Here is a 10,290-nt window from a genome sequence, read left to right on the forward strand (position 1 = left end):
GGGTGATGATGACTAGCTGCCTTCCCTCTAGTCTTACACTGCTAAATTAGGGATGGCTAGCGCAGATAGCCCACATGTAGCTTTGCGCAAATTCATAACAAACCAAACCATATGAAATAAAACAGGAAGCCTTCTTAAAAATCAGGTCCATTTTGTGCCATAATTATATTGTGACTATTTATAAATGTAATTGCATTGTATTTTTTGTGCGGTAAAATATCGTATTTAAAAAGGTCCTATGTAAAATAGAACCTATAATATAGCAAGTGCTTTCCAAGCTTGCACATTCATCGTATCAGGTCAAAGGTCACCAACATTTCTTATAATATTAAGTATGCCAATTACAATGGAGAAGTTCCAACGATTACACCCTTACTCAACCAAGACAGACAGACTCTAAAGAATGAGATTGTGGCTGTTCTTCTGCATGGATCTTTTATTTCTCACAATGTTACACACGCGTGTGACTAATAAGTATTTTAAGCGTATTCGTGCTTATCCAGTGTGTGTATGTGTGTGTAATCGTGGGTATGTTTATCTAATGGTTTTTAACTTTATCATTTCCTAGGTGTAATTTCTATATTTCATTATCTTATTGCTTGTCGTTGATTAAATGGGTTAATGGAAGTGAGAATTTTATCTGGTCCAATACTAGCTTTGCTGTACCTACAACTGGCTGTCTTCGACTTTTCTGACACATGTTTCTTGCGTGCCCTAAGTTTCACTCAATGACTTCCACAAATCTGGGGGTCCTGCCTCCTGAAAGGTCCTCCCCCCAAGCTAATACCGGCTCTTAATCTAATTTTAGATTTCGCCCTACTATATGTCTCATTGTCACCCCCCCCCCCCAGGTTAAAAAAAGCTGGAGCTGGGACTGATTGTAGTTTTAGTCACATAAATCTTATATATAACGTAATATATATCTAAATTACTTATTAGAAATTACATAACACGATAAGATTAAACACCGTATTCCACATCGTGGTACAAGATGCCTCCGCCGAAACAATAGTTTCCACTGTGTTGTTAAGTGGCAGAAATCAATATATATATATCATTTCAATCAGTATTGTAGCTTTTACTGATCTGACCAAGTTTCATGTGTATACGTCTCGTTCACACATTAAATTTGTTGCTCTGTAGATAATACTGAAAAGTTTCACATAAATGTTAAAGACACGAGTGAAAATCGATTGTCCATGTAATAAAACGAAACGCAACTAACATATTAATGTGCATTAATGTGAACGAATTTGATTGTATTGATGACTTTGTACGTTAAAGGAGTTTTGTTTGTTTCGGATATATGCGCAACGCTACAACAACGTCGATCTACCCTAATCGTCCATGATTTTTGAATTGGTAAGTTAGAAGGAAGACATTCCTTTAAACAATCAATCCCTTTTTGACCGCACCTTGTTTTTCACACCTAGAGTGTTTTTGATTAGATTGTATTATAGCAGAATAAATTACGTAAGCTATGTTCGAGAAGCGTATATAACTTGTTTACGTAAAATTGATTAAATTCTTTATAACAGCAGTGGTCAACAGGTGGCGTCTTTTGAGCCGCATACGGCTGTTCATTGGTTCTTTGAACATTTCTAATTTCTATGTACTTACGTTGTTTATTTTTGATTTTTTTTTATGTAAATATTACGTTGCAGCGGATAAACCCACAAATTATTCGACTATTGGACAGTTGTACGGATATAGGAGCAGTTTTAGCGAATTATCGCTCTATAGCTTCGGTTATTTCTGAAAGTTGCGTCTCCTTTTCGGTTGCTGTGTTTTTTTTTCTGGCTCTTAAGCCTATTAAAGTTAACAATTCCTGCTATACAATAATAACCCTGTACAGACCCGTATAGTAGTACGTTACAGAGTTTTCGAGCCTAGTTCACATTCTGGTTATATGTAGTTTGTGTACATGCATTGCACGTCTGTGTTAAAATAGTTTGTGGGAAAACATTGCTCATCTTTTATTTACATGTGGGTTAGCGGAAGTAATAGTCTGATGAAGCGATCCGTTATTCGTCTTTCTCAAATGTCAAATCTGTAGAAGCATCTGATTATGTGTGAACAGCTGCTTACTGGTACAGTTACTTTTCTACGACATAAAATAAACATTATTTTTACTGAAATATATTTAGTACATTTGATATGTTTAGTAAGAAAGATCGAATTACCATTTCTAAATACGTTAACGCTATAAACCGGGTTTCGATACCCGTGGTGGGCAGAGCACAGATAGCCCATTGTGTAGCTTTGTGCTTAATTACAAACAAACAAACTTTTAAATACGTACGTCGACGGAAATTATCACGATGTATCACACTAGTGTATTTATTTTTGATATGAAATTAGCTTATATTTCCAGAACATTATCTTAAACTTAAATATTTTTGATCTGTTAATGTTGCACAACCAGCTCCGACTTATTTTACATGTTTTTTTTTGTTTGCTTTAGTTTTAATGGACGATCTCAAAACTTTTCTTGTATGTTTGAACTTAACCACTCCGAATAGAAATGAAGAGAAAAGTCGATTGGATGAATAGAATTCAAGAAGCAGTTAGTATAATTTCGGCTATGACTGCATATCCGGCGGAATGACAAGCTAATGCTAAAGAAGCCTCGGTATTAGTCTAATAAACGTAATTTATTCTGATACGGACACCGTTAACTATGTTGTTATTTTTTTCATTGTGTCAGTTCTGTATTTTCAAGGTTCGTGTCAAAACGGATTAAAATATATAACTAAAGGCTAAATAAGAAGACATCTTCAAGTAACCAGAACAAGAATAATAACAGAAGCGTAACAAACCCTATGTAAACTATTGTATGCAGATTACCCTATTTGATCTGCGCGTAGGATGTTTTAACTAAACAATACTGAACTGTCTTTAAAAAAAATCAAAGCTTATTTAGGCTACTTACCTCTCGCTTAATTGACGTGACGACAGTGTAATTAATGTAAACCAAATGCATCGTTACTGCTAATCTGCTCATCATTTATTCCAGAATTAGTATATTGCATTTCTATATTATTTAACGTAATACATAGATAAAATAAGTGAGAGTTTTGATTTCTAGTCAGTAATGTTCTGAAAACAGAGGGGGACGTTTTTGTAGAGAACGAGATATTGTTTCTTCAAGTACGTGAACTTGAAAGTCACTCAGATTGAAACATGATATTTCCTGAGCACCTGAGTGAAAATAGAATATTGTGGTCGATTCTATAATTCACATTTATCCTATAGGTTTTTGTTTTACCTAATCCCCCAAATTCATGAAACATAATAAAGACAATCTAAGTACTTCTATAACCAGTTTTGTGGTTTAAAATTTGATAACCATCACGTAGTTAATACGGAACTTGCTTATGACACGTAATACACTTTAAGTTACGTTTCTACTGTTTTATGATACTAGTTAGAAACGTTCTTTGAAAATATTGGTTTTAAATCTAGTTTGGTTAAATAATCTTAAAATCTATTGTTGCTTGAAGTTTCACGTGCAATTAGAAGTTATTTTGTTGTGTTACATGCTAATTATTGTAGAAATATGCAATAATTTTGATGAAAAAATCAAGCAAATTTTTATCTCTGCCACATGTTTATTAAGATTTAACACCTTCATTGCTAAGTTTATAGAAAAATAACTTCCAGGTTTATTTATAATACACAGTAAAATACAGAGTTATGTTTTAATGTTTCATCACTTACCTGAAAATTCAAATTAGTATATTTTTGAAAAGTTTGAAGGGGAATTCTCTTTCTTCGTGGTGGTACAAAGTTCCAAAATCAAAAATGATTAATATCACTTTTTCAAGGTTAAAACCAAGGTTATATAGTGTTTCCCATGTACGTGGCAGTGCTTTAGACGAAGATGCAATTCAAAAGAAAAAATTCTTGAGCATATTAAACTATGTGGTGCCATCTGTTGTATGGTACATTTATTAATTGTTAAATTAACTAATTGTCTTCAGGATATGATACTTAAAAAAACATTCGTCAAGCATTTGTCTTATTCAGTTGCTAACCGACAAACGAAAATTCTAAAAATATAAAGCTTTAATGCATATATGAATACAGTGTAACATTTTATTACATGGTAAATCATCTTTATATAAACACATAGAAACGGAAATGATTTTCAATAAAAAGTTGAAACACCGTACGGAATGGCCACAATATAGCATGGCCTGAAATACGTGAAACATGAGAATAACATCTTCTATGTATTGTATCTTACTCTTAATGTTATAGGGGAAAATTGTTATGATTGATAATAATAAATATACCAATAAACATTCAACGACTGTTACTATCTTACTCATTTGTTTATGTACTAAAGTGTTTATTGTTTTAGTTATATCCTAAAGCACTGGAAATGTGGTAGCTCCAAATCATTCTATGAGATAACGAAAATGAATCTAGGTAATAGAGACAATGAGAAAAATCAATCGAAAAAAAAAAGACAAAGAAGATTACACAAGTAATTTTGTTTGTTTGTTTTGAATTTCGCGCAAAGCTACACGAGGGCTATTTGCGCTCACCGTTCCTAATTTAGCAGTGTAAGACTAGAGGGAAGGCAGCTAGTCATCACCACTCACCGCCAACTCGTGGGCTACTCTTTTACCAACGGATAGTGGGATTGACCGTCACATTATAACACCCCTCGGCTGAAAGGGGCGAGCATGTTTGGTGTGACGGGGATTCGAACCCACGACCCTCAGATTGCGAGTCGAGTGCCCTAACCACCTGACCATACCGGGCCCACAAATAGGTTAAAAAGGTCACAAAAGTATCAATAACAGTTAAACCAAGCAAATATTGCGTATTTACGTACTATTAATTCATAACAAGGTTTACGCAAATATGTGACAATAAAAAAAAGTAAAATTCTTATTTTGGATTTTGTCATTTTATACCATTCTTACAATATAGGACTTTTTTTTACCTGTTTGTGTAATTTTCTTTGTCTATTTTTCGATTCACTTTTTTCTATTGTCTTTTTTCGTTGTTTTTTTTACCCTTGTCTTTATTACCGCTATTGAATGAAAATACAGCTGCTCTAACAGCACTGTAATGTATTCAAGATTTACGTGTTCCTACTGTAATCTTTGATACTGTATATAGATTTCCTCGTACTGTATTCTGAAATACCAAATATATATTTGTTTCTGTTCTGTTCTGTACTAGAGATACATTTGTTCCCACTGTATTATGAGACATAGTTGATATATTTGCTCCAACTGTATTCTGTAAATAGAGTGCATTTGCTCGTACTTTATTCAGAGACATTGATGACATATTTTCCTACTGTCTTATGAGACATAGTTGATACATTTGCTCCAACTGTATTCTGTAAATAGAGTGCATTTGCTCGTACTTTATTCGGAGACATTGATGACATATTTTCCTACTGTCTTATGAGATATAGTTGATATATTTGCTCCAACTGTATTCTGTAAATAGAGTGCATTTGCTCGTACTTTATTCAAAGACATTGATGACATATTTTCCTACTGTCTTATGAGACATAGTTGATACATTTGCTCCAACTGTATTCTATAAATAGAGCGCATTTGCTCGTACTTTCAAATGTATCAACTATGTCTCATAAGACAGTAGGAAAAACATGTCATCAATGTCTCCGAATAAAGTACGAGCAAATGCACTCTATTTACAGAATACAGTTGGAGCAAATGTATCAACTATGTCTCATAAGACAGTAGGAAAAACATGTCATCAATGTCTCCGAATAAAGTACGAGCAAATGCACTCTATTTACAGAATACAGTTGTAGCAAATATATCAACTTTGTCTCATAAGACAGTAGGAAAAACATGTCATCAATGTCTCCGAATCTCCAACTGTATTCTGTAAATAGAGTGCATTTGTTCGTACTTTATTCGGAAACATTGATGACATGTTTTGTCTACTGTCTTATGAGACATAGTTGATATATTTGCTCCAACTGTATTCTGTAAATAGAGTGCATTTGTTCGTACTTTATTCGGAGACACTGATGACATAGTTTTCCTACTGTCTTATGAGATATAGGCGATATATTTGCTTGTACTGTATTTTGAGATACTGGCAATGTATTTGTTCCTAGTGTATTCCGAGATGCTGATGATATATTTAATTGTTACTACTTTATGAGCTATAGTCGATATATATTTGCTTTTACTGTATTCTGAGATACCGACGATAAATTTTGGTTTTATTGCATTCTGTTACGTTGTATTGTTATGAAGAGTGACGTAAATATACTGCCCAATTTATATTTCAGGGTTAGTGAATGAAGTATTATCAGCAGGGGTAGGGGTGGGAATAAAGTCCTTTTTGTGTAAATAATTTCGTGTCCACGCAAAGTCAATACATTGTATGAAGAATCCACGGAAAATCAAAGAGATGAAGTCACGTGGTGAAGAAAAAAATGTCTTTTTGCTTGAACTCTTTTCTAAACACATAATTAATTCACCAATTCTCTAGTTATCTCTCTGCGGTATGAGATGTTTGCTATCTGGTTTGCAGTGACATTGTGCAAAGCTGTCTAAGTCTAACCTATAGATAGACTTATTAAACTGTGCTTCTATAGCACATGTATTACTAGCCCTGATGAATCCGCAACGGCGAAACGTTTATTATTATTTTTATGTGTAAAGGTCGTTTTTTCTAACTTTATTTCCAAAATGTCTAAATCTCTCCAGTATGCACTACAATTCCACGGAAACAAATTACCATCAGTTGACCAAATCCACTGTAAGTTATTATGTTTATTTTAGTGTGTGTGTGTGTTTTGTTGTTTTTTTGAGGGGGGGATTGGGGAAGGGAGAAAGGTGAATGTTGAAAAATTATTGAATGGAAATCCATGGCTTTTCCTTTAAAAATAATAGTCGCTTTGATGTCGTGTTTGCCATTGTTTTTGGAAGTTCATATTGCACTTTTATTAATTAACGTACACTGTTACTTTATTTTGTTCTTTAGGAAGTCGGCTGAAGACACGTGGTGTTGGGGTGATTTTTAAGAAGAATTTCCAAGCCGTCGAAATCGCACCACTTCAAGTTTCGATGAAACCACTAGTGGAACCTTTTTCAGTTATCTAACAATTAAGCTTCGTGTACCGCGTTCCACCCTGATCCATCAGTACATAACACGACTTTCCCTGTCGACTGAGCATCCAATAGGGTGACCTTGGGGAGTTTGCTGGCTGCGCAAAAGCAGAGGGTCAAGAAAAAGTGGGCCAGCAGCCAATGTGTCGTAGTTATATGTTCTATTCTTTGTAAGGACATTACCTGTTAGAGTTCTACTACGCAAGTAATGCTTATCGTATCTCCGAGCTTCAAACCAGCTTTTATGAAGGTCAGAAATATTACTCGGAAAAGTAATGAATTCTTATTGGTTGTCGATCTTAAAATTAGGTATATAAAGCATAGAGAGAGAGTAGAATCTACTACATAGCATACTTCAGGTGTTGTCCGTATTGAATTTCCAAGTATTGTACAAAAGTACGTTAAGTTTTATTCATATCAAGGGAACTGGGGAGTATGGATCGAAAAGGGGACTTTTATGATCGAGAGGAAAATGGACCAATAGATCTAAGTATTAAACCTCCCAGAGCAATCTATATAAATAAGTGTGAAACTAAGCCTTTTAGAAACACACATCACTTTAAAGAAACAGAAAAGATGACCAATCATGGCTATCACTCAGGATTAATAGAAAGAGGGTCGAAGATGATGTGCAGGGATAGACTGTCCACTTCAGTTTTACCTTATTCGGTTCAGTCACAAGACACCACTAAAGTAAATTCAAACATTGAAAACATTAAGCTGAATGTGCCTCAAGCTTCTTTTGTCTTGCCGACTGCCAGTATTGGCAACTTTCCTATTGTATGCGATGCTCTAGGAATACGTTATTCCATAACGAATCTTCCTGATGGGCAAAGGTGTCTTCTTCCTTTAGGAAACTCCATCTATAACAATTCTCAAAAGTTAATTTCACTTGAAAATACCGCAAATAAAAGTCAAAATTACCATAGTGAATCTGAGTCGTTTACCTGGTCAAGTGATCCGGTTTGTATGAAAACTCAAAAGGGATGTATTTGTAAGTTGTGTGAAAGAAGACGAAACGTTCACCAGAGTTATTTAAGACCCAATTCCCGCTTTAATAAAAGAAACTCTCACATAGAACAAGAATCTCATCCTTCTAAAAATGTTTCATTTAATGGATCTGCATCTGATATCCCGTTTTCCTCTCTCCGACATTCCATTAGACACAACTCTCAATCGCTTGAATTGCCACCGTTTCTTCAAAACAGTACGAAACATGAAGATTTTTCGGAAGAAGAAGAGTTACCTGAAGATCTTTCACTTAATAAATTACCTCACCGTTTAGAAGAATTTGCTACATTAGCACTGAGCTCGGAGCATTTGCGAACTTTTAATAAACTCAGAAGATCTGCAAGCTTTTGTAATATTTCCAACAGTACTCTAGAGAAAGAACAGGACCACCCTACGGACAGACCAAGAAGGAAGTCAGATAGTGAAACACCAGACTTATCGCCCATTTTTAAAAAAGATTCATCCCATATTCTGCAAGATAGCCATTCCGGCCGAAGCTCTAAGAAAACTCGCATTTTCTCGTCACTTTCTGAGAAGAATAAGTGCCTTGTTTCAAAACAAGAAAGGCTAAACATTCCCAAACCCTTACAAAGTTTGCAAGCTTCTGTAACAGAAATGGGTTATCATCCAGCAAATGTCGAAAATGACGAAGAAGATTCTTTAAACCCCTTTAAGGCCCGTTCTTCTCTAAAGTCTATGAAAGTTGCATCGCCTGTAACTCTTTCTAAAAAAGATACCTTTTTGGAGCAGCTGCGTCAAATAGCGCCGACCGGTTACCCTTGGAATGTGTATGGCTATTATACCCATCTTATGCAGCTGTGTCATAACCACGAAGCCTTAAAAAAATACATTGATTTATCTATGGGGGCCATAGCCGGTACACCAGCCGAATTTGTAAGCTCCTTTTCTTCACCATCTTCACCTGCTCCCACACCACAGCCCTTGACTGCAAGTTTCCCCATGCAGGATAATTCACCACTGAGTGAGGTGAACGGCAGTGTTAAAAAACAGCCCACCAGAGCCTTAACGGGCAAACACGTGAAATACGGAACCGGCGCTAGTCCCTCAACGTTGCTTACTCTTCGACAAAAAATCCAAGAACGACAAAGAGCAAAGGAACTCGCTGTACAAGGTGAGGTTATTTCAAATGGCAAGACTGTTGAAGTTCGCAAAAAACGTAACCGACCGGTTCTATCCAAAGGTTCTGTTAAACGTAACCGGCAACAGAAAACCAAAAGTATTTCAAAGTTTGAAACTTAAAATAAGTGATTTCCTAATAATGTGATATTTATAACTTGGTGAAAAAAAAAAAGAAGAAACAGTTTTTAAGTATTTAATGCATTCCAATCATCATTGTATTTAACATGCCTAGTGCAGTTGTCACTGAAACTATTTTTGCAGAGGGACAAATGGAACTATTTTATTGACTTTGACGAAAACAAAATCAAGGTTTATTATTCAATTCAGTTTTTGGAATATAAAGGTGTTTGTAACACTTAAATAAAACTACGTATTTTTATTTTACTTTGTCTAGAGTCTCGTCTAAAAATACATACGCATGTTATGGAATATTTATCACTATTTGTAAAATGTTTCAACAATGTATTCGTTGTCATAGAAGAAAGGTCATCTTTGCTCAGTTTTCAGGGAATATATTCCTAAATTTGTTTTCATATATATGTTTTGAGCACAAGTTGTAATTTTTTTAATGTTTTTATACAAGTTTAAACATATTCTGATATTGTGTTTGTACGTAATGACTTATATTTAAGGTATTTTTATGCATTTTAAGAATACAATCTCTAGCAGAAGATTTTTCGTGGTGACCACACACATATTTCGACATAGAAGTGCATTTGAGAAATATTCAGTGGTTCATACACGTAACATTGCCTAATGTATTTGTGCGTGTGTAAGTGTTAAATAAAATACAGAAATTAAGTATATCTACAACGTTTCGGTAATTCTTTACCCATCTGTTACTTGAGTATTTTCTTGTGTAGAAAATTAACGTTGAAAAATATGGCCAGAATTTTCAAAAAAAAATACCTTTTATTATTTTCACTTATAATGTTAGAAATTTAAACAATATAATGTATAAATAAGGCGATTTATTCAAATGGGTCTTCCCTAATTTTTCCAAACAAAATAAAGAAACAAC

General features: G+C 34.5%; 1 protein-coding gene across 8 annotated transcripts in view; it reads left to right on the forward strand.

Annotated features, from left to right (window-relative positions):
- LOC111085105 overlaps positions 1-10,075 on the forward strand; it is a 109,669-nt gene extending 99,594 nt beyond the window's left edge. For all 8 annotated transcript variants that reach the window (XM_022382304.1, XM_022382314.1, XM_022382296.1 and 5 more), the window contains one exon: positions 6,994-10,075. In XM_022382304.1, the coding sequence (XP_022238012.1) occupies positions 7,554-9,389 (1,836 nt within the window). In that variant the 5' untranslated portion in view covers positions 6,994-7,553 and the 3' untranslated portion in view covers positions 9,390-10,075. The remainder of the gene's footprint in view (positions 1-6,993) is intronic.
- The last annotated feature ends 215 nt before the right edge of the window (positions 10,076-10,290 follow it).

Source organism: Limulus polyphemus, unplaced genomic scaffold, assembly GCF_000517525.1.
Source record: "Limulus polyphemus unplaced genomic scaffold, Limulus_polyphemus-2.1.2 Scaffold11, whole genome shotgun sequence".
In the NCBI taxonomy this organism is placed as follows: domain Eukaryota; kingdom Metazoa; phylum Arthropoda; class Merostomata; order Xiphosura; family Limulidae; genus Limulus; species Limulus polyphemus.